General features: G+C 35.7%; 1 protein-coding gene across 1 annotated transcript in view; it reads left to right on the top strand.

Moving 5' to 3' along the window:
- Positions 1 to 357: 357 nt before the first annotated feature.
- The window catches only part of SLC2A10 (solute carrier family 2 member 10), a 109,387-nt gene continuing 82,719 nt past the window's right edge, over positions 358 to 27,025 (top strand). Inside the window, exons 1-3 of the mRNA XM_053691599.1 lie at positions 358 to 484; positions 4,013 to 4,082; positions 23,314 to 24,642. Coding sequence (XP_053547574.1) covers positions 4,061 to 4,082; positions 23,314 to 24,642 — 1,351 coding nt within the window. The 5' untranslated portion in view covers positions 358 to 484; positions 4,013 to 4,060. The remainder of the gene's footprint in view (positions 485 to 4,012; positions 4,083 to 23,313; positions 24,643 to 27,025) is intronic.

Below are 27,025 nucleotides of genomic sequence, written 5' to 3'. Positions count from 1 at the left end.
TAAGACAAACTCTGCAGCGTGGAAACTGCACATTGCCTCCCCCAATTAGATCTCTTATTGTCTTCGGTTGTCAGTGTTTTTTCTAATTATTAAAAAGAATTAAAAAAAAACATATCAGAAGAGTCATTGTAAAAAAAGAGTTATTAAAACAGGTTCTCCTACAATGCACACCACTTGTTCAGCAGTGTTACACAATATAAATACACAACAATTAGAGATCACTAAAAATACATTGTTACTTCCATCATTCCCTTCCTGCCCTCAGCAGCTATGCCCCAATTACATGTCAAGTATGTTAGAGTTAAATACATTCCTGTCTAGTCTGCTTTCGTTTTACAGCTGCTCAAACAACACACAGGAATACAGGGGAAAAGTATTTGCCACGTCCTCCCAACTTCCTGAGAAACAAACCCTCCCCCTAAATAGGCAGCTTTGTGAAGGTCTGTTGGATGGTATTTCCAGTGTCTGCATGAGGATCCAAAAAGTGAGTTGTAACTTTTACATTGTAGGCATGTGCATTCCTGTTTACTTCTGAACTAGTCAGATGTACAGTATAATAGAGTAAACTGTGTGCATTTATGTATAGAAAAGTGTGTGTGTATATATATATATATATCTCAATATATTACACATACACAGTGTTTGTGTTTTATATATATATATCTCAATATATTACACATACACAGAGTGTTTGTGTTTTTTTTATATATATATATATATATATATATATATATATATATATATATATATATATATATATATATATATATATATATATCTCAATATATTACATATACACAGTGTTTGTGTTTTTTATATATATATATATCTCAATATATTACATATACACAGTGTTTGTGTAACTCTGTCTATATGTCTATTGTATTGCTACTTACTGCTACCAATTATATGTGCATTTTTGAATTAATCTCAGATATATAACTCATACTATTATGTGTCTGGTAGGTAAGGCATATCACTATATTCAGTGTATAGAACATAATGCTCGTTGTACCTAGCTAAACATAATATAATATTTCCTTATCATCCCCTTTTACAATATATGAATGTGTAGATAACCAGTCAGAAAATACAATAAGTCTGGATATAGTGTAGAGAAACCACTTAAAGGGACAGTACACTGTAAAATTGTTTTTATATAAATGTATTTTCAATTACTTGTTATACCAGCTGCAGAGAATAAAATTTTATGAGTAATTGCATTTTAAGGTTTATTTGTGTATATGAAGTAGCTGGTTTTGTGCTTTTTAAACCACAGCCTATTACAATGGGTTGAGCTTCAGCTAATTTCAGATCTCATTATGTTATCACTTTGTGTACACAGACTTGCTTCCTTATCTTATATTTGTCTGGAAAACTAAAGCTCAATACATAGAGAGAACAATGGAACATTATCATTTTATTACTTAACTATCATGCCCCCCACTAAGAGTGTAATCTCTTCTGCTGGCTGTGTTTACTTAGGCTATTCAATAGAATATACTCCAGTATAGAAACTTTCAGTATAGGTTGGGATACCACAGGCTAAATCAGCTAATTCAAAAGCCAAAATAGGGGTAAAGGAGCTACTTGTAAACAATTTAAAACACTCCAGCAGGTAAAATGAATCATTGGGAACAATTTAAAAGGGAGCAAATTTTTGGGTGAACTGTCCCTTTAACTGCTTTTAAACAATGGCTATGTAACAGTGCTAAATGTGGCCCTGTGTTTCTAATTACTTGTTATATCAGATGCAGAGTATAAAATGTATGATAAATTACTGATTTAAATTTATTTTGAATGTCAAATAGCTGTTTTTGCTTTTTGAACCCACATCCCTTATAATGGGCTGAGCTTTCAGGACAGACAGATCTCAGTGTATCACTCAATGTGAACACCAAGGCTTCCTTAGCTTACATCTGTCTAATATAACAATTGAAAATAAACATTTGAGTATATCTCTGTGCCACCACCAATAGGAGCATGATTTCTTCTAAACTTTTCAAATATACTGTACATAGCTTTTCTATAACCAGTATTTAAGTACTAATATTTTCAGTATAGGTAGGAATACAGCAGACAAAATCATCAATTTTAAATGACAAAACAAAGGTAAATAATCTAATTATTAATTTAATACACTCCAGCAGATAAATAGATAACTGGGAGCACATTAAAGGGAAGAATCATTATAGTACACTGATATTGAAGAGTTAGGGGAACATAAATGGACTGAAGGAAACAACAAGACCTTCCATACTCTGATCCATGATAAATTGCTTTAACCACACCCCACTTGTGAAATCCCGGTTATTGAAACCTAAAATCCATTTGCATTGTTAAATTTAAACGCACAGTGTACACCAATTTTCATATAACTGCATGTAACAGACACTACTATAAAGAAGAATATGCACAGATGCTGATTATAAAACCTTTTAAAAACTTACTTAGAAGCTCCCAGTTTAGCTCTGTTGATGAGGTAGTCTGGGACACCCACTGAAAGGGGCTGTGTACAAAAAAAAGAGCAGACACTCCCCACCTCCCCCCTTCCCATCATATGAAAAGACAGATAACATAATCAGGAGCCAGCACAAGTCTGTAAACGCGTGTATACATCTGACACTGTGGGGCTTGGTTAGGAGTCTGAAAATCAGCACAATGTTATTAAAAAAATAAGCAAAATTATACATTTTTATATAAACTGTACCAGGTGGGCTATATAACTGGACCATCTACATAACATTTATGCAATGAAAAATCTAGTCTTCAATGTCCCTTTTACTTTAAAGGGACATGAAACTTTTTTTCATGATTCAGACAGAACATGTGGTTTTAAACAACTTTCAAATCTACTTCTGTTCTCAGAAGTAGCAATGCATTATTGGGCGCTATCTCTGATTGGTGGCTGCACTTAAATTCCTCTTTTCATTGGTTCATCTGTGTTCAGCTAGCTCCCAGTAGCACACTGCTTTTATTTCAACAAAGAATACCAACTTAAAAGGACAGTCTAGTCAAAATTAAACTTTCATGATTCAAATAAAGCATGCAATTTTAAACAACTTTCCAATTTACTTCTATTATCTAATTTGCTCAATTCTTTAGATATCCTTTGTTGAAGAAATAGCAATGCACATGTGTGAGCCAATCACACGAGGCCTCTATGTGCAGCAACCAATAAGCAGCTACTGAGTATATCTAGATATGCTTTTCAGCAAGTGATATCAAGAGAATGAAGCAAATTAGATAATAGAAGTAAATTAGAAACTTGTTTAAAATGGCATGCTCTTTCTAAATCACAAAAGAAAAAATGTGGGTTTCATGTCCCTTTAAGCAAATTTGATAATTGAAGAAAACTGAAAAGTTGTTAAAAATCATATGTTCTATCTTAATCACGAAAGAAAAATTCTGGGTTTCATGCCCCTTTTTAGCCTTTGACATGCCAGTTAAGAGGCAAAGTGCGAATTCTCATTTTCTCTGCTGAGTTGGGTTAGCAAAGTAGGGAAGTCCATTTTTTTGCACGTGAGGCCTCTCTGCACTGCTGTCTCTGTAGCGTTATCTGTACGATTCTGATTGGCGTACCACCTGCTGACACAAAGAAGAAAAAATTAGCAGAACTTTATAGACACTCAGAGATTAAAGGACCACTATGGTCAAAAAGTACATGCTCTAATCTGTTAGAGCATAACATTTTATTCTATCGACCCTAAACTACTGTGTGTTTAACCACCACAGTAAAAATATATCTTGGGACTCATGGAAAACGCTGCTGATCCAGTCAGCAGAACTAGTTGCACAACTGTGGAATTAGCACTGCGATTGGATTGCATTGTTTTCTGCTCTGGGACCAGTGAGTGCTGCACCGGGATTAAACACACAGTATACAGGGAAAGTAACAGAAAATATCTAAGTGTATCCAATTATAAAAATAAAGTGTCTAATAATAAAAAAATACAATTAGTGTACATATAAACACATCACTAATCACTCATTTATTGTTTGTGTTTTCCAGGTACTTCTCTTTTTAGTAAAATGAAATAATGTGAATGCAGTTACCTCAATGCCACAGAAGTCCAGGATGGGTATGTACTGTGTAATTTGTTATAGAGTACCAGAACATAAAACATATGTTAATAATATCATTAGTTTAGCCAGATTTTTAGCAATAATATGTATAATTTTAAGAGGTGTTGAAAAATCCAAGTTACATTCCCATAAAATGTTTATCCTTTGCAATGTATTGACATTATTTATTTTGATCCCTTTGTGTTTTCCATTTCTGTTGAGATTTTGAAGTGTATACTTAAGACTTCATAAGCCTAACTCAACTACATTCTACACAGGGCTTGCTTAAAGTGATGGTAAAGTCTGTGTTTTCAAATCCTGTTACCATGATCTTTTTGTCATATTCAACACATACTTAAATTTTCTTTTAACCATTACTATCAAAAAATACTTTTAACTGGTTGTGTGGGTTTGTGCACTATTTTTATCACTAATAACAAACAGTAATTAAATAGTCTGACTCTGTATTATATACAAAGACCTGTTTGTTATGAGGTGGTTAGCAAGTACAATGTATACGCCTTGAAAAGCACAAAATGAGAAATGTGCAAAGAAAGGTTTGCTGCACCTTCAATACAACATGATATAGTGCATAGGAAAAATAGGTCAGTGAAATTCATACATACATCATTCACATAAATTACTTTATTGGAATTGTATAACAAACAAGCACAACACATACATGCTAAATTAAAAATACTAAACTCCCAAGTGAAATATAATGTTGCTGCCTGAAAGCATATGCAGCTTATTTATTAGTATAATATGCTATTCGCAATAGGAGACGATGCTCCTGACATGTACACCCCTGACGCGCGTTTCACATTACGCTTCTTCGTTTTTAATCCAGCTTATGCCTTTGTCTTATAACGCTGTCCTGAAATAAGCTTAGCCAGTATAAAAATAATCATAGCTCCCGCTATAGAAGGAGCTTAGCCTCAGATAGCTGATTTGATAAACGGGCTACTTATGTGCATAGACAGACTCCCTATTGCGGATAGCATATTATATAAATAAATAAGCGGCATATGCTTTCAGGCAGCAACATTATATTTTACTTAGGAGCTTAAATATTTTTAATTTAGCATGTATGTGTTGTGCGTGTTTGTTATATAATTCTAATAAAGTAATTTGTGTAAGTGATGTATGTATGCATTTCACTGATCTATTTTTCCTATGCACTATATCATGTTGTATTGAAGGTGCAGCAAACCTTTCTTTGCACCTTTTTCCTTTTGTGCTTTTCCAGTAAAAGTATCAAAAAATATTTTCAATACCAGATATTAGTTGTCGTTCTGATGCGAGTCCCCTCCAGCCCCCCGCGGTCACACAATCATGAAGATTTAGCAGCATCCAATCAGTAAGTCTGTCGTTCAACAGTCTTACTTCAAAGACATCGGTATACGCATGCGCAATTGTTCCACCATGCTCTGTCAATCATGAGCGTTTGTAAACCGGATAGATTTTGTGCATGCTTGTAAATTTAGTGCATGCGTGGGGTCTTAGACTTCATTCATAAAAAAATAGTAATATGCCTGTTAATCACATAGGGCATGATTTCTCGCTCAATCCCGGCTCACTCAGGTATGCTGAAACAAGTAAACTTTGAATTGTGTGATTTAATGTTTACTTGGCATACGTCACAGACATCCTCACAAATGCGCTATTTGATATCCCTTTCGGGATTGCGCAGAGGTTCTGACGTGTAGAGCGGATGGGACTGCAATACACGTCACTTTAGTGCTATACTGAAAAATATGGGGGGGGCGGAGTCAAACTGTGCGATACCAGGAAAAAAATAAATAATATAAAGTAAGTTGTCATAACATAAAAATAGGTTGCGGTTTAGCTATTGGAGGTATTAACATTATATTACTACTAATATACTTAGTAGTAGTTTACCATCACTTTAATGAAGGCTAGATTACAAGTGGAGAGCTAAATTATTGTGCGCTCACAAACGGACAAATTTGCCCATTTGCGAGCGTGCAATAATTAACCAGCCATTACAAGTGGTAGAAATTAGCGCTTATACGGTAAAATTAACCAGAGATCAGATCTCTGGTTAATTTTATAAATGTGCCCCAAGATAAGACATCTTTATTTTTTAATAAAATAACTGCACTAGGCAGTTTATTTGGGGGTAAAGTTGTCGGGAGTTGTTAGAAAAAAAGTTGCCTTTACATTGCGGTCTATGGGGACTGTGTGTTCCCAGTAAATATATATGGATATGCTTATATACATATATATTTATGTGTTACTATGTGTATATACACATATTGACACATAATATATATGTATATAATCATAAACATATATATTTGCTGCCATCACTGCACTACTTCGCTGCGCTTAGGTTCTGATGCCGTCTCTGACAGCATCAGAACGAGGCTCCCATTGGAGCCTATGGAAGCATGTTCCATAGTAGCTTATGGAAGCACGGTCTCGTGTGCGCAATGCTTCCTAACAATCCAAACACGAGCTTGCATTCGCATTGCGCTTAACTTGTAATACTAGCTCACATTAGCATGCGCTGGTATTACTCAGTGAAGCATTATTATCGCTTGCGAGCAAGCGTTATTTAGGGCTCCACTTCTAACCTAGACCTCAGTGGGGTAGCTTATTTATCTCTATATAGGTTACCAGCGTGGAAATTTTAGCAAGGACATCAAGTTAGAAAAATATATACCAAAATTATGATAAATTCACTATTTATGAACTAATAAAATACCTACTAGCTATAAAAAATATTATACCTCTATAATTAATTTGTTATCATATCTTGCAATGAGCTGATGTACGTGGGGGGAAGGATTCAACACACAGGAATTTTGAATTGTTGGATACAAGGTGAGGGGGGTGGCACCAGGGAGAGACAGGAGGGGAATCTGACAAAACTTTGCAGTTATAAGCATCAGACTTCAGGCACCCCTTCACACTGACATTTTTGGCACAGTTGAGAATGGGAGAACATTTTTTAATAATATAATTTCCTAACTTTGTAACAGGGAGGAACTGAAGTCTGAAGTCAGATAACTGTGGTATATCTAACCAAGATGGATAAAATCCCTAGGATTTCTTCATACACCAACACTTCCTCCATGAAACATAAGCAGCACACATACAGTATTAGAGGTTTCAGATGTACGTCTCATTTGTATATGCTGTATTTTTAAAAGAGATTGATGCACATGTTAAGAAATTCTTATAAAAGCAGAATGTTGTAATCTAAAGTAAATTGCTGTTCATTTTTTGCTATAAATGATTATAATTTTTTTTTGCAATCAGGTACCATATACGTTGACAATTCTAGTCTTGTGAGTTACTTGAAACACATGTAAAATGTTTGTTTACTGTCCCTTTAATATTAGCTAACTGTGTAAAGTAAAAATTAAACTTTCATGATACATTACGGAAAGAGCTTGCAATTTTAAACAACTTTCTAATTTACTTCTGTTATCAAATTTGTTTTGTTCTCTTTGTATCTTTTAATGAATAGTAAAACTAGGTAGGCTCATAAGAGCCTAGGAGTGTGCACGTGTCTTTAGTTGCTGGAAAGTTGTGTGCTAAGCACTTTTCCACCTAGGTGCTAAGCTGATTTAAGGGTTTATTTATTTTTTGAAATATATATTTTTTTCCAGATCCCCAAGACTTACCTTTCCAACGGTGGGTCTTGGGGGTCTGTAGCTGCTTAGATGCCTGAGATACAGGCTTCTAAGCAGCATGCCCCCTTTCCCTATACATTGTCATTTTTAAATAAAGTTGCTCAGAGCCGTCGTTAGCACTCAAGGGGTTAGAATTGCAAGTTCTATCTGAATCATGAAAGTTTAATTTTCACTTTACTGTCCCTCTAAATGGTACAAAAAAAGTTAATTTTATGCCAGAGTTCTTACTCCCCACACACAATTCCTGATTTTAGTGTTCCTGAAATCCTGGTATTTAAAGAGACATTAAATTGCTGGACATAACTTCAACTGTTTATTATTCACCATGCTATTGTTTTTTCCTCCTGTACAAAAAGCTGTAATATATTTTAAAATACCTGCTTTCAGATACAATAAAAATAACGTTTAGTGTCCCTTATAATAAAAAGATGATTGAATGGATATCAAACAGTGCTCCTTTAGAAAAAAAAATGTTAAAGTGATGGTAAATCTAAGCATATAACAAACACTAGGATTTACCATCACTAAAAATAAACATTAGTTTCTGTCATCATTTACTAAACAAACGCTATTAAACTCACCATACATGTGCCGCAAGTATATCACTAACTCAGCCCAAGGCACATCGCTCTTCTCCAATGAGGTGACGTTTCCACCTCTAAACCAATAGCCCTGCATGTCATCTGACATCCTAGCACAGCTATTAGTTTAGAGGTGAAAACATCACCTCTTTGGAGAAGAGCACTGTGCCGTGGGCAGCTGGAGGCGCTGAGTTAGCGATATACTTGCCACACAGATAGGGTCGAGTTTAACAGCATTTCTTTTAGTAAGTGATGACAGAAACTGTTTATTTTTAGTGATGGTAAATCCTAGTGTTTGTTATACACTTGGATTTACCATCACTTTAACATTTTTTTTTATTTTTTTTTTACTAAAGAAGCACTGTTTGATATCTTTTTTTTTTTTTTTTTTTTAGTAAGTGATGACTGAAACTAATGTTTATTTTTAGTGATGGTAAATCGCTTGGATTTACCATCACTTTAAAAAAGTAATCATAAAATGAAATGTGTAAAAAAACAGCAAAAAGCTTGTTTTCTTGCAAAATGAACACTTAGAAATTCTCAGTGTAGCCGCTGCATTTAGTGAGATAAAGAAGCTTGCTTTATATAACGGGTTCTATTGTCACACTTTTGCAGCAAATATCCTCAACTGAGCATGGGCAACAAACTGACTAGTGCTAGTGTTTGTATCTATTGATAACCACTTGAAAGGGAATTCTCCTTCTTTTGTCTTCCTGTAAGCGACCCAGACCTATAATGTTAAAGATACTAGTTGCAAACACTGCTCACATAGAATTCTACAGACACTCTTTGGCAGCAGAGTTTTCAACTATGTATAACATTGCAGTGATGTGCGGTGAGGTCAGAGGCTGGTGAGGCAGTGGCTAGGAATCGGATACGCCTTCATTATTTAGATATCCTTTGTTGAAGAAATAGCAATGCACATGGGTGAGCCAATTGCATGAGGTATGTATATGCAGCCACCAATCAGTAGCTACTGAGCATATTAAGATATGATTTTCAACAAAGGATATCTGATTTTCTTCATTCTTTTGATATCCTTTGTTGAAAATCATATCTAAATATGCGCAGTAGCTACTGAGCATATTTAGATATGATTTTCAACCAAGGATATCAAAAGAATGAAGAAAATCAGATATCCTTTGTTGAAAATCATATCTAAATATGTGCAGTAGCTAATGAGCATATTTAGATATGATTTCCAACAAAGGATATCTGATTTTCTTCATTCTTTTGATATCCTTTGTTGAAAATCATATCTAAATATGCACAGTAGCTAATGAGCATATTTAGATATGATTTTCAACAAAGGATATCTGATTTTCTTCATTCTTTTGATATCCTTTGTTGAAAATAATATCTAAGTATGCGCAGTATCTAATGAGCATATTTAGATATGATTTCAACAAAGGATATCAAAAGAATGCAGATAATCAGATATTAGATGTAAATTGGAAAGTTATTTAACACTATTTCCCTAAAGTTTTCAGGAAAAGCTTATAGAAGCAGAAGCAGCTACTTCAATGTCTTAGGACAGCATAGCTTGGGAGGTTTGTTCAGCACAGCAAGCATATCATAATAGTTTACCTCCCAACATTTCCAGGAAAGGAAGCAGGTGAGGGAGACTTGTGCACAGCCACAGAGAGAGTGTGTGGGTGTCTTGTAGGTGGGGCTAAAATTCCCACGCTTTACAGGCCTGACTGTTTATGTTTTGACGTTTTGATCTCAACTGCACTCATGGCTGCTGCACTGCACTGACTGCAGCCTTATTTTACAAAATATACAACTTAGCCACCCGACCCGGTCCCACGTTCAGAACGTCTTACTCTTACTATTTTTTTTAGTAACTGTTTTTGTCAGTGCTAGCCGCTATTATACTGTGTATTTTTCAAACCAATTTATAAGTTATGACATTTATTAAAATAACCGCATTAAACGAGGTTAATAAATCTCATAACTTATAAATTGGTGTGAAAAACACCACAGTATAACTATAGCTGCCACTGACAAAAACAGTTACTAAAAAATAGTAAAAGTAAGACGTTCTGAAGTCTGTCTGAACTTGTCACGACGAGTACATTTTGCTGCTGCAGTGCTGCTGCCTAACTGCCAAGTTTGCCAACAATCATCTGCCAATGCCTTAACCAATTCCAATAACCATACCACAATTCCTGTGTTACACATAACACAATTTACATGACAGATTTACATGACAATTTTGCATGACAGAGAGAGTAAGTGTGTGTGTGTGCATGACAGAGAGAGTAAGTTGGTGTGTGTGCTGTGCATGACAGAGAGAGAGAGAAAGTGTCAGTGAGTGTGTTTGTGACAGAGAGAGAGAGAGAGTAACAGAGATCCAGCTAGAATGTAGTAGTCATTCAATTTATTTTATAGGCATGGCTGGAAATTTCCATTTTACACTAGTCCAATGTTTATAAAAAATTGCAGAGACAGGACACATACACACACACACAAATATACAGTGATACTCTGATACACACACTCATACTCATACACACACACACTCACTCATACACACAGATATACACTGAAACACACACACACACTCATACCCACACACTCACTCATACACACACAGATATACACTGATACACACACATATATACACTGATACACGCATACACACACACACAGATATACATTGATACACACACAGATATACACTGATACACACACATATATACACTGATACACACGCATACACACACACACAGATATACTCTGATACACACACATATATACACTGATACACACGCATACACACACAGATATACATTGATACACACACAGATATACACTGATACACACACGCATACGCACACACACTCATACCCACACACACTTACTCATACACACACACAGATATACACTGATACACACACAGATATACACTGATACACGCATACACACACACACAGATATACATTGATACACACACAGATATACACTGATACACACACATATATACACTGATACACACGCATACACACACACACAGATATACACTGATACACACACATATATACACTGATACACACGCATACACACACACACACAGATATACATTGATACACACACAGATATACACTGATACACACACGCATACGCACACACACTCATACCCACACACACTTACTCATACACACACACAGATATACACTGATACACACACAGATATACACTGATACACACGCATACACACACACACACAGATATACATTGATACACACACAGATATACACTGATACACACACGCATACGCACACACACTCATACCCACACACACTTACTCATACACACACACAGATATACACTGATACACACACAGATATACACTGATACACGCATACACACACACACAGATATACATTGATACACACACAGATATACACTGATACACACACATATATACACTGATACACACGCATACACACACACACAGATATACACTGATACACACACATATATACACTGATACACACGCATACACACACACACACAGATATACATTGATACACACACAGATATACACTGATACACACACGCATACGCACACACACTCATACCCACACACACTTTCTCATACACACACACAGATATACACTGATACACACACAGATATACACTGATACACACGCATACACACACACATAGATATACACTGATACACACGCATACACACACTCACTCATACACACACAGAGAGCCAGAAGGTGAAGGAAGTTAATGAAAACAGCTCTTTTACTTTTTTTAAATCCAGTAGCTGTCAATGAGTGTCCACGCCAAGATACTATGGTGATAGAGAGAGTCTGTGACATTGTGTCTGGGCACTCTGTGTCAGTTACTGAATTTAAAAAAAGTAAAACAGCTGTTCTCATTATGGAGAATATGAGGTAGGATGTTCCTTGGAAGTTCATAAGTTAGTGAAAGAGTTCAGTCATTTAACTCCTTACTTATTTCACTCATTAGTAATATGATAAAAAAAAAACAAAGTGTGATTGACTGGACCTGACAACCTCAGAACTATGATCTTATTTTTAGGTAGAGGGTGAATGGAGGCTTCAGAGCATTTGGCATATGATTCAGGTGCCCATTAGTGCACAGTTCAGAGGTTCCTGATCTGTGCACTGATTGGCATCTCAATGCCAAATGCTCTGAAGTCTACAAGGGTATAATTTGATCACATTTTGGAACTACTTCAAATGTCCTGCATTCAATAAATATATACTTGTATATGTATTTATTTATGCAGAACACATTTTATTTAGAAAAAAGGTATATGATACATTTTGATATGTGTGCTAAACTTAATATAAATAAAATGTGCTGCATAATAAATATATTGGGGGGGGGGACATTTTTCAGATTGAAAGGGGGACAAAATAAATCATGAAAGTAAATTTTTATTTTTGTGTTTTATTAAGCATTGCATGCATGCTGCTGTGCCACTAGAAGAACTGTTCAAGGCTAGAAGATTTAGAACTGTTTGTTTTTTGGAATGCCCCTTTAAAACATATATTTTGCCTAATGCCTATATATATATATAGTTAGTTATTATTTACAGTGTTTATGGTGAGATGGATTAGGAATATAGTTTTGCTAATTTAAACATTTCTTTTCATAGCCTCACTGTCCTAAATCAGTTGCAGATTGATTTCTAACGATTAACAGGGGCCATTGCTGGGCACAGTTTGTTGGGTCCTGGTGTACAAATTTCAAAAAGTAAGGGAGATCTATTTATGTTTGCAATGCAACCCAACTCATACAAAAATGTCCTTTTTTTTTAACCTTTTTAAGCTTAAGCCTATAAGTGTGGGTGACTGACTGGGAGGCAGACGGCAGTTCATCCTTTAAGGCTAGCTTGGATATTTCAATGGCCCTCTCCGGCAGCATTCAGCTCCTTCACTTACCTTTGTCGTTGTCGTTGTCGTCGTCGCATCGGGCTGCCTGACTCAAATCCACACCGGCCGCATCAACCTGACCACCAATGCGGCTGCGCAACAATTTCCCGCCCGGCAACTCAGCCTAGAGACTCAGACATACTGATGCCTGATTGGCTGAGCGGCCGGGCAGGCAGGGCTCAGGGCTCCCGAGGCTAGCCTCCGGTGGGAGCAGTTATGGGCTGCATTAGAGACTGCTGCATTAGTTTTTATTCCCCACTGGGTGGCAGTCTTTAAAGCAGCCCATAACATAATTACATTCATATTGCGCAATGGAAGGACAGCTGGCCTCATACCTTCTTGCGCAATATGAATGCAATGTAGTAAGTAAAGTTAAATTAAATAAACAATAAAAAGCATAATTTGGTGGAGGGGTGGGGGGGTAGGGGGGGTCACCTTTCATATGTAAAAAAAAAAAAAAGAAGAAAAAAAAACAACATTTTTTTTTTTTTTTTTTTAATGAAAAAATAGATGTAATTCCCACATTGGCCAGGGGAGGCGCTGCCTCCCCTGCCTCTAATGAATGCACGTCACTGTAACATTGTTGCAAACACTGTTGCCAGATGGCTAAAGAGACTCACACACTACTGAGCTTACCTAGGATTACTCTACAAAGGATACCAAGAGAACTAAGCAAAATTGATAATAGAAGTAAATTGGAAAGTTGTTTAAAATCGTATGCTCTATTTTAACTATGAACGCTTATTTTTTACTTTACTGTCCCTTTAAAGGGGCAGTGTGCTGTAAAATCTTCTCCTCTTAATGTGTTCCCAGTGATCTACTTTACCTGCTGAAGTATATTAAATTGATTACAAATAACTTATTTAGCTTTATTTTGCTATTAGAAATAGCTGTTTTTGCCTTTTGTATCCCTACCTATACTGAAAAATTCAATACTTAAGTATTCACTTTGGAAAAGCTGTGTAAATATAACCAGAAGACTAAATTACACTCCCAGCACGGGAACACATAAATAAGTCCTCATATGTTAATTTTCAGTTCTAACTATACAAACAGAGAAAACATAAGGAGGCTGTGTGCGTGTGTGTGTGTATGTATATAAAGAGTGATAATGTAAGGAGAGCTGATATCCCTGTAAGTTCAACCCATTTTAATGGGTTTTGTTTTCCAAGAGCAAAACCAGCTAGTTTATATTAAAAAAATAAACCTAAAGGAACAATTTCCCATTTATTTTATACCCTTCAGCTGCTATAATAAGTCATTGGAAACACAATATGTCAAGTCAAGTTTTATAGTGCACTGTCCCTTTAAAGGGCCAGTCAACACTGAAATTGTTATTGTTTAAAAAGATAGATAACACCTTTACTAATCATTTCCCAGCTTTGCACAACCAACATTGTTAGATTAATATACTTTATAACATTTAAACCTCTACAAGTTCATGTGGGCCATATAGATAACATTGTGCTCATGCTTGTGGAGTTATTTAAGATAATTTCAACAAGGAGAAGAAGAAAGGAGTTCCGGTCTCTGTGTTTTTCTCAAAAATTCCAGTTTATTGAAATAAAAACTTGTACAACAACACTGTTACTGTCACAGTGGCTGTAGCACGGGTTGGTGGTCACTACCATGCTACAGCCACTGTGACAGTAACAGTGTTGTTGTACAAGTTTTTATTTCAATAAACTGGAATTTTTGAGAAAAACACAGAGACCGGAACTCCTTTCTTCTTCTCCTTGTTGAAATTATCTCAAACCAGCCAGGAGCTCCGGTAAATTTCCTTACCCACATCACAGCGGCAGACCGGAACCATACGGAACAGCGAGCAGCGACAGGGGCGTTACGTCACACGCCCGGCTGAGCTCAGACGCACGCATACGGACACAACCGCAGACGGATGACAGCCTGAGGAGGGGAGAGAGCGGAGGAGCCGATTAGCTGCGGGAAGCAGATAGGTCGATCTCCCCCAGGACCGGGCACCAGCGATCAGCGGAAAGTGAGTCCTTTAATTTACATTGCCAGCAATGTTTGAATAAGTGTTCCGTGTCTCAACCCTGGTACAGTCAAAGGGGCGCCCAGCACCCACTATACGGAAGGGAGTACAAACTTTGTCTTATATCCTGAGTTATTTAAGAGTCAGCACAGCACTAATTGGCTAAAATGCAAGCCAATAGACAATAAATGAAAAGTCATGTGATCAGGGGGCTGTCAGAAGATGCTTAGATACAAGGTAATCACAGAGATAAAACGTGTATTGATATAACTGTGTTGGTTATGCAAAACTGGGGAATGGGTAGTAAAGGGATTATCTATCTTTTAAAACAATAACAATTCTGGTGTAAACTGTCCCTTTAAGTATGTCAGAGCAAGTACAATGGTCACTTGTCACCTGTGTTCGCTTGGCATACGTAATAAGGTTCCTGTTTGTTCAACAAGGTATCTGTAGTCTCACTACACACACCCATTGTTTAATCTAACCATAGAGCTAGATTCTGAATAAACACTGAATATAATTACTGCAATTATTTATTTGCACTGTATTGTTATAATTGTATGCTTATCTTATAACGTTGCCAGAGGGCTTCTTGGTTGACTTACATTACATTTAAATAAATATTTGTTTTTTAGTTCAAAGCAAATAGTGTTGATGATATAGGAGACACCATAGTCTTGTCATTAAAAAGTAAAATGTAATAATGTAGCAAAAAGCTGGGCCCCCAGTCGAAATTGCGACCTCTGCATCCCCTGTAATTTCGTCCCTGATCACTGGTCTATTACATCATAGGGCCATAATGGTAAAAAAACTAATTCTAATTTGTTAGAACATGTATTTTTTTGACTATTGCGGCCCTTTAACATTTCCTGCCTAGGAATCCCTAACCCACATTTTTAGCTCTATAGTAAAAATTGATGTTCTTAATAATTTATTGGTAAATGAGGGAAAAATAATTAAATTATGACAAAAGTCATTTTTGGTTATCTAAATATCTGCATTTTAAAACACATTACAGCATAGTTGCTTAAATGGGATCGAGCCCTGGAGGGTGTGCCTAGCGTCATAGGCACTGCCCCCTGACCCGATCTCATCATTGAAATCACACGATCTCATGAACGATCGCGTGATTTCAATTTTTACACTTTGTTCCAGTGTAGACAAATAAGTACTGTCAGGAAGGGGTTAAAGGAACATAAAGCAATAAGGCAAAGCCTATACCTATCTGGTTAACTCCCAGAAAAGGGTTAAATACATAGTTAAACTCTACTCCAGAATGGAACTGAACTCAGCTGCTGAGCTAATCAGGCTGCCACATACAGTATATGCATAGCCTTGAACTACTGGTTGTGTTTATCATCAACAGTATATTGCAGCTCTTGAACTGACTTTAACTGTGTGTTTAACCTTTTTGTTTTCTTAATGCAGTTTTATGTCCCTTTAGATAGAAATCTTTCATATACTGGATAATATTTTTAGGTGTTTATTGTCTTGCTTATTTCTGTACAAAGCTAATGCAAAGATATCCCAATCATAACAATGCTAACACATTTTATTTGTGTAAACTGTGTACCTTGTGGGCTTAATTTGTCCACATTACTGGTGGAACTAATAAAAGCTGCACTGGCAGATGAAAATCTACTATTTTTAAAATATATTTGGAATAATTTAAGGGGACATAAAACCCCCAGATTTTCTACTTTATGATTCCGATAGAGTATATGATTAAAGAAAAAAGTTCCAATTTACTTTTTAAATCACAAGTACATTGTTATGTTTGTATCCTTTGTTGAAGAGCATATGTAGGTACACTTAGGTGTTTAATTGGCAGCAATTTTGCAACAATGCCTTAACCCTTTCGTGACAGGGTTAAAGTGTCTACATCGGAACACCTGTTCCGATGTAGACAAATTGAAACTACGCGATCGTGCATACGATCGCGAGATTTCAATTATTGGATCGCATCTGGGGGGCGTCCCTACAACCCTAGGAACGCCCTCCAGACCGCGATCAAGTCCTTGAAGCGCAGAAGGCTTCAGGACAGCCGTTTGATATGACGTTCTATTCCGTCATAACGGCTTTAAAGCCCAGTGTAAATATGACGGAATAGAACGGCATAACGGCGTTAAAAGGTTAAACAATGTTATGCGTTTTGCAAACACTGCCACCATCTAGTGCTCCAAAGTGTATATCATGGTCAAAAGCATTTGTGTTGCCTCATAGTACTCCAGGAATGTGCACACTCCTGAGCATACCTACTTGTTTTTTTAAAACAAATAATACCAAGAGAACAAAGTAAATTGGATGTAAAAAAAAAAGTTGTACGTTTATATCCTAATTATGAAAAAAGGGTTTTACGTTTCTGTAAGTCTCATACTGAATTCAGTTGCCTTTTCTGCAATGCAGGTACATTAATCTCTTTGAAGCTTTTCAAATTGCACAAAAGTGGGTGTTTTATATGGGGGATTTCCATTTACGTCTCCATATTTTTACAGGTCTGTCATTTATTAGATTTTGTTTAAAGATTATCATGTTTTATCTGTTTTACTAGAACTCACTAAACATTATAAAACAAAAAGTACAATATGGATTGATACTTTCCCTTTAAATGTTTCGAACCGCAGCCGTCCCACAGTCTCTCCAGGAATCTGTGTAAATCGATAGGGTATGCTCGATGGAGGCGCTGGTTCACTTGTTAGGTAACTGTGATAAATCGTATCCCTCTTCCGTTCCTCGGTATCTAGGTATAAGGAATTCGTGCTGAGATATCAAACAGATGCACCAAATAAAGGTGTTTATATTGGTGTATATATTGCAGATTACCGGCTCCTTCCCAATGCTTAAAAAAAGACGATTTCACAGGTACTAAGATAAAAATGTATCTTTATTTTATCCCAACGCGTTTCAACGGACCCAGCCGTCTTTGTCAAGAGCAATAAAATGTATAAAAGTGCTTTACAAACCAAAACATACCTTACCGCTACGCAGGCGGTCTTTAAATACATGATTGATATCGCTACCTGATTCCCCATTGGAGGAGAGCAGGTTTACACACGTTTCAAAATTAAAAACTTTCCAATACAATATTAACATTTTAAATAAACTTAAAATACATAGTCAAAATAATTATGATGCCTCGGTTTCTGGTCTTCATACTTTTTTTCTGTGAAATCGTATTTTCGCCTGTAGTTCCCTTTCAGGTAGTATTATGCTGCAAGTCTCCTCTCAGGTCCAATCAAAGTATAAAGACCACATGATCGAGTTTGTCCAATGAAATCAAATTCTATTGTTTTTCGGCTACAAGCGCCGTGTATATGTATAAGAATGAAAGAAAAACACAGATGTTATTCACATAAATCGAGAGTAAGACAAACAGTTGACTCCCAACCACATTGTCATATTTGTAACTGACATAATCTCCATTAAACATTCTATGTCGTGTAATTTAACAACAACATATATCTTATATACTGATTTATTTCTTTTTAATCAGATTGCATATATGATTCAGCGTATACTTTGTAAATGATACTTGTTACAGAAAAAAGCAACATTTTTTAAATTAATTTATTTCCTCTCAGGTCTGGTCACATGATTAAATTTGTCTAATCTAGTTCTATTATTTTCGGCTATGATTGCCGCATATATACACTAAGGTAGGAGTATAAGGGCAATCAGGTACTCTGATTGCATATATATATATACACAGGTAGGAAAGAACATAAGTATTATTTACTGAAAAATTAAGTACCAATCATTGGCATGTGGTATACAGAAATAGAACAACAGTATTTCATAAAAACAATACAATTAATGCTTAGCCTTTCTGAGATATTCATGAATGTTTAATGACAACATCATGTGTCTACATCAATTCCTATATTTCTTACTGATAGAGGTTATAACAAATGCAGAACGAACACTCTGTAGATGTTAGTTTTGCTTATTGCAGTTAATAGTTGTTACACAAAAGCAGCAATTCTTGTGTCCTTGTTTAAACCCCATTGGGCATACGTTTTTAATGTATGTATCCATTTTAATTCTCTTTGGTCAAGTTGTTTTGCTAGATTCCCCCCCCCCCTCCAATGTAATTCAACTTTTTCTATTCCTATCCATAGAAAAGATCCTTTTGTGAAATGTTTACAGTTGTTGCAATGTAGCGGCACTCCATGATCATCACTATTTTTTTCTATTTTATTTTGATGTTCCATAATTCTTGTTTTTAGAAATCTGGACGTTTGTCCTAAATACTGGATTTTACAGCCACATTGCAACAAATATATAACATTTTTACTTTTACATGTAATAAATTCCTTTATTTCAAATCTCTTTCCTGTAACTGTAGAATTAAATGTTTTATGTGTTCTTCTAGTGTAGTTACATCCCTTGCACTTCCCACAGGTAAAAAAAAAACAAGTATGTTACTTATTTGGAGTGGTTTTTTAGGGGCTATACCCTTTATCAATGATGGTGCTAATTTTTGTTTTAAATTTTGTTTACTTTCTGTAGATGACAGTGGGTTTAGTGGGGACCAAAGGTCCTAAGTATTCATCTTCCTTTATAATGTGCCAATGTTTTTCTATAATTTTTTTGATTGTTTGATGTTCCACATTAAATGTGGTCACAAATTTGGGAAAGTTGTTCATGGATGGAGACTCCTTTCTATTATCTTCCAACAGGGCTGATCTCTCTTTATTTTTAACCTCATTTCTTTCCTGTTCTAGAGTTCTATGGTTGTATCCTTTTTGTATAAACCTTTCTTTAAGTATCTCAGATTGTTGCTCATAGTCTTCTATGTTACAATTTCTGCGGATTCTCAAAAATGGACTCTTAGGTACTGATTTTAACCAAATAGGGTGATGACAACTGTCTTGTTTAATATAAGTATTTGTGTCACACTTCTTAAAAAATGTTTTACTTTGAACCTTGTTCTCTGTGATATATAGAGTTAGATCTAAAAAGTTTATTTCTTTTTTGTCATATTCGGGGGTTAATTTGACATTTTGGTTATTGTCATTAAGTGCATTAACAAATTGAGTTAATTTACTTTCTTCCCCTTTCCATATACAAATTATATCATCTATGTATCTATACCAGGACACCAGGCTTGCACCAAATTCCATGTTGTGCCATACATAGTTATTTTCAAAAACATCCATATAAATATTGGCATAACTTGGTGCAAACCTGGTGCCCATGGCAGTTCCACGTATTTGAAGGTAATAGCAATCATTAAACCAGAAAAAGTTGTGGTGTAAAATGAATTCTATTGGTCTAATTTGAAAATCTAATAGTTTTGGTTGTAGATCTTTGTCTGTAGATAGTTTCGATCTGACTGCTTCTATCCCTTTTTGGTGGTCTATTATAGAATATAAAGAGGTTACATCCATGGTAACCCATATGTACTCTTCTTGCCATATTATATTGTGCATAGTTTGTAAAACGTGTTTAGTATCTCTCAAATGTGATCTTGCCTTTTGTGCATATGGTTGCAAAAAAAAGTATATAAAAGCTGACAAATTTGAAGTTAGGGAGTCAATGCCACTAATTATGGGCCTACCTGGTGGTCTTGTTGCGTACTTATGTAATTTGGGTAGAAAATAAAAAATAGGGGTCTTTGAATCCGTTTTAAACAAAAAGTCATACTCCTCTTTTGTTATTATATTCTGATTGTGAGCTTCTAGAAGTAGTTTATGTAGAGTAGAAGTATATTCTTTCTTTGGATTTTTATTTAGGATAATGTAGGTGTTGGAATCTCCCAAAATTCTATTGGCCTCTTCCATATAGTGTTCTCTATCAATAATTACTACTCCTCCCCCTTTATCCGCCTCCTTTATCACTATATCTTCTCTCTTGTTCAAGGTTGTTAAGATATCCATTTCTTGTTTTGTCAAATTATAGTACCTTTTATTCACTGTATTGGATAGATTTTCTATATCTTTCATTATTAGCCTATTGTATACCTCTATATTGGGACCTTTGATGTGACTTGAATAAAATCTTGATGGATTTTTAAACTTATTTCTAGGATTTTGTGTGGGAATAAATTGTACAGATGGCTGTTTTGCAAAAAAACGTTTCACTGTTAGATTTCTCACAAATTTTTGTGCATCAACAAATAGTTGGAAAGAATTCATTTCTAAAAACAAGAATTATGGAACATCAAAATAAAATAGAAAAAAATAGTGCTGATCATGGAGTGCCGCTACATTGCAACAACTGTAAACATTTCGCAAAAGGATCTTTTCTATGGATAGGAATAGAAAAAGTTGAATTACATTGAAGTGGGGGGGGGGGGGGAAATCTAGCAAAACAACTTGACCAAAGAGAATTAAAATGGATACATACATTAAAAACTTATGCCCAATGGGGTTTAAACAAAGACACAAGAATTGCTGCTTTTGTGTAACAACTATTAACTGCAATAAGCAAAAATAACATCTACAGAGTGTTCGTTCTGCATTTGTTATAACCTCTATCAGTAAGAAATATAGGAATTGATGTAGACACATGATGTTGTCATTAAAAATTCATGAATATCTCAGTATGGCTAAGAATTAATTGTATTGTTTTTATGAAATACTGTTGTTCTATTTCTGTATACCACATGCCAATGATTGGTACTTAATTTTTCAGTAAATAATACTTATGTTCTTTCCTACCTGTGTATATATATGCGGCAATCAGAGCCAAAAATAATAGTACCTGATTGCTCTTATACTCCTACATTAGTGTATATATGCCGCAATCATAGCCGAAAATAATAGTACTAGATTGGACAAATTCAATCATTTGGTCCTTAGTACTCTTACTTTGGTACATATATGGGGCAATCATAGCCGAAAATAATAGAACTAGATTGGACAAATTTAATCATGTGACCGGACCTGAGAGGAAATAAATAAATTAAAAAAAAGTTGCTTTTTTCTGTAACAAAAAGTATCATTTACAAAGTATACGTTGAATCATATATGCAATCTGATTTAAAAAGAAATAAATCAGTATATAAGATATATGTTGTTGTTAAATTACACGAAATAGAATGTTTAATGGAGATTATGTCAGTTACAAATATGACAATGTGGTTGGGAGTCAACTGTTTGTCTTACTCTCGATTTATGTGAATAACATCTGTGTTTTTCTTTCATTCTTATACATATACACGGCGCTTGTAGCCGAAAAACAATAGAATTTGATTTAATTGGACAAACTCGATCATGTGGTCTTTATACTTTGATTGGACCTGAGAGGAGACTTGCAGCATAATACTACCTGAAAGGGAACTACAACCGGCAAAAATACGATTTCACAGAAAAAATGTATGAAGACAAGAAACCGAGGCATCATAATTATTTTGACTATGTATTTTAAGTTTATTTAAATGTTAATATTGTATTGGAAAGTTTTTAATTTTGAAACTTGTGTAAACCTGCTCTCCTCCAATGGGGAATCAGGTAGCGATATCAGTCATGTATTTAAAGACCGCCTGCGTAGCGGTAAGGTATGCTTTGGTTTGTAAAGCACTTTTATACACTTTATTGCTCTTGACAAAGACGGCTGGGTCAGTTGAAACGTGTTGGGCTAAAATAAAGATACATTTTTATCTAAGTACCTGTGAAATTGTCTTTTTTGAGCATTGGGAAGGAGCCGGTAATCTGCAATATATACTGTGAGTATATACACACCTTTATTTGGTGCATCTGTTTGATATCTCAGCACGAATTCCTTATACCTAGAAACCGAGGAACAGAACAGGGATACGATTTATCCCAGTTACCTAACAAGTGAACCAGCATACCCTCACTAAACTTCAATAGCCAAAAACTTATTATTATCTGTATAACAGAGCTTGACAAATCTCAGGCAGTAGGGAGCCAAGACTCCTAATTTTAGCACTAGTTATTTTGTTTCTTCATACTTCATTCACAATCCCTTGCCTATCTAGTAAGTGCCTATACAGTTGGCTCACCAATCTTCTGGCTGACTTCTAGATTTGTTAAGCTGAGCTATAAAATGTTGTTAATATCTACATTGTTTCAGTATGGGATAATATTACTTAACACTTACATTTTGAATATTCTTTTTAGGTCTCAGCTCAGCCATCCTCGTCTTATCAGCAGCTGTTTCCACACTGGGTGGCTTGATATTTGGATATGAACTAGGAATCATTTCTGGTGCCTTATTGCAGTTGAAAATAGACTATTACCTTAGCTGTTTTGAACAAGAAGCTCTTGTTAGTGGAGTGTTGATTGGAGCTCTTCTTGCCTCACTGGTAGGTGGTGTGGTCATTGATCGATATGGACGAAGATCCTCCATACTTGTCAGTAACCTGGTGGTTTTCGCTGGGAGCCTTATTTTAGTTTATGCCAACTCATTTTGGTGGCTAGTTGTTGGACGTATAATCATTGGGTTTGCCATCTCCATCTCATCCATGGCATGCTGTATTTATGTCTCTGAAATAGTACAGCCATACCAGCGTGGCATGCTTGTCTCTCTTTATGAAACTGGCATCACAGCTGGCATTTTACTTTCATATGCAATGAACTATGTTTTAGCCAATGTGAATCAGGGATGGAAATACATGTTTGGATTAGCTATTGCCCCTGCAATTGCACAGTTTATTATAATCTTGTTCCTGCCATTGAATATGCCTAAACAGAGTGCACAGAACTCTGAAACAGAGAATGGATTTATTCAGTTACAGAATATTGATGAAAGTGAAGGAGTATTAGATCCAAATGAGAGACGATACACATTCCTTGACCTCTTCAGCGCTAAAGACAATATGAGAACAAGGACTATAATTGGTCTAGGATTAGTGCTATTCCAGCAGTTAACAGGACAACCTAATGTACTTTATTATGCATCGACTATATTTCGCTCAGCTGGTTTTCAGAGCAATTCCTCTGCGGTTCTGGCATCTGTTGGACTTGGAGTGGTAAAAGTTGTCTCCACTTTAGTTGCTATGAGCTGTGCAGACAAAGCAGGAAGAAGAATTTTACTTATTGTTGGATGTATAGTGATGGCAATTTCTGTAACAGGAATTGGGCTTGCAAGCTTTTCTATTAAACTGGACACTCCCAGAGGCTGTGAATTAGTTGCACGTTTAAATACATCTGTTGATCTTTCAAATTCTGCTGGAATGTTCGACTCATTAAATTACGTGACTGGTCCAAAAGCAACAGCGTATACTCAGCAAGTCCACCAGAGCATTTCAATGACTAGAGAAGTGAGCTTTACATCATCTGGTATTAGCAACACCACAACTCTAATCTCAGGTTCCTCTTCTACTTGGGACAAGGAAACTAGAAAGGTCACAGACTCTCCTGTCAGCTCAGATTTGTCTTTGTTGAACTGGATTATTTTGTTAAGCATGATGGCATTTGTAAGTGCTTTCTCCATTGGATTTGGACCAAGTAAGTATGTAGCAGATAAAGTATTATAATGGTGTGCAAGGGGGATAAGTGCCTTGCGTCAGATCAAGTCTTCAAAAAAAAAAAAAAAGTGCATTAAGTTTTAAAGTGCTTCCAACCCATTTATTATTATAAAACTTTTACAATAAACTGTCATAGGCCAAAAAAAAAATAAAAAAAAGTACTGCTAGATGTGTCCTGAGTATTGTAAAGGGCAGTGTAATCCTCAAAGCACAAGAAGGAATACAGTGAACAATGCTGCGGTACATTTTGTAATGGCCTCTCCAGTTTGTTGAGTTCCTATCTTATTTTATTGGAATCATTCAATAAAGTTTAGTCAGCGATCTATTCTTTAGTAAATAAGCTTGATAGAATAACTCTAGAGTTGGTGAGACTGGAGAGGCTATTAATAAATCAACCCTCCGAAACATTCTTCACACTCAACAAGTTATTTATTCTCACTATTGTTTGTGTGCACTTGTATGTAAAGTGATATTTTAGTAACATTGTGGACACTTTATTTTTTGAAAACCAGCTTTATTTAACTAATTGTTAAATCAAATATACAAAAGGAGGCGATGCAGCTCCATCTAAGATTGCCTTTGCAAGTTCATTTTTCAAAGTAAACTAAATAACTTAAACAACTATAATTAATAAGAAGAAGAATAACCATCTAGCCTTGGAAGGATGCTTTAATAGATATCTAGATAAGCTAACCTACAGTGTGGAATAAAAACTGTTTAGGCTACTCTTGAGTATAATAAATGAATAAAATATATAAAAAAATATTAGGATCAGAACCCCTAAGGAATTTCTTACACCCCCGTGACCTCATCCTTATATAGAAGCAAAAAAACATTCCCCCCCCCAGTCCTAGCTCTTCCCAGTACAGTGAACCCCTATGTGGGTGGTGGTATTATTGTCACATCAAAGATATTGTGGACACAAGTTTTACAGAACAGCCAAACTGCCATATAATAGATGGTGAGAAAGCTAATCTAGAGAGGGTGCTAATCTCTGCCTATTAAAATGTGTGTATGAATTTGCCCTGTATGCAATGAGGGGAGGAAAAGGATTTGTCTTCTTGATTAGGAAATTATCCCATAAAGTTACACATCATTTGAGATTACAGATTTCATATTAAAGTGAAAGTAAATTTTGATGCTAAAGTGCCCGGTTTTAAAAAAATGTGATTAAAAACAGGGGCACTTTAATTCATCAAAATTTACATTTGACTCCTGTTGTGGAGAAATACCTTTTAAACTTGACAGCAGCTCCAGCTTCCTCCAGTCATTGCAAGCCATTTCTGATGTCAGAAATGATGGATAGGTCATCCTCCAATCACAGTTCCCCCGCCCCCCGGGGGAATTAGTGTCTGATTCAATGCCGTGATTGGAGGAAGCCGGATTCATCATTTTAGACCCAGGAAGAGGCTTTGCGACAGTTGGAGGAAGCTGGAGCTGCTGTCAAGATTAACAGGTAAGGTTTTTTTTTTCACAGCACAAGTGAAATGTAAATTTTGATGAATTAAAGTGCCCCTGTTTTTAATCGAATTTTTAAAAACCAGGCACTTTAGCATCAAAATTTACATTCACTTTAAATTTGCATTGTGTTGTGGAATCCCCAGTATATCTTCTCGTTCACTCTGCTACTTAGTGTTACGGTACCAACAGGATACCAAGGGTTAATACCAGATGAACGCTGTCCTTAATATGGGATCAGCAACTCACAACCCAGCTAATTCCCCCCCTCAAACATGAGACCAGGCTCCACATTGAAGGTTAAAACAGAATGCAATTTATTGAAGGCTGTATGCCCAGTATTTATGCAGGTCTGACCCCAGATGGGGGGTTGAAAGAATATTGTACATTAGATAGAGGGAAAACGCCCTTTGACATGATACAATAGAATTACATTACTTAAGCAGATAAACAATTTAAACACAAGAAAACAATGCAGTCCTTCTTATCACCTAGCAGTGAATGCTTATCACATAAACTTAATTACAGTACACAATAGCTGCTGCCAGGACCTGTCTTTAGAAAATAGCTTCTTAAAGCTGAACAAAGTTAACTCTTTCAGTACTGACAGAAGGGTCTGTCACACTTAACTCATGAGGAAGTCATTTAAAGGAACGTTAAAGTCAGTCTGTGCACCAAAAATCACTGCATTAGAAAAGGTCTGTATATAAAATATGTTTTAATAGAAAACTGTAATTTTGTTAGCAACATTTTTCTCTGTTTTGCAGTACATGGATATATCCCTTGAAACACCCCTGTTTACTTTGCAGCAGCTAATTAAGGTCCTGTTCATCTTTTATGGAAGTGGGGAAAAGAAAAAAATTATAGTAAAGGCAGGCAAAATAAATAATTTTAATAATAGTGCT

Source organism: Bombina bombina, chromosome 1 (genome assembly GCF_027579735.1).
Source record: "Bombina bombina isolate aBomBom1 chromosome 1, aBomBom1.pri, whole genome shotgun sequence".
Lineage (NCBI taxonomy): Eukaryota > Metazoa > Chordata > Amphibia > Anura > Bombinatoridae > Bombina > Bombina bombina.
The sequence above is the reverse complement of the archived record's forward strand: the minus strand, read 5'-3'. Positions and strand labels throughout refer to the sequence as shown.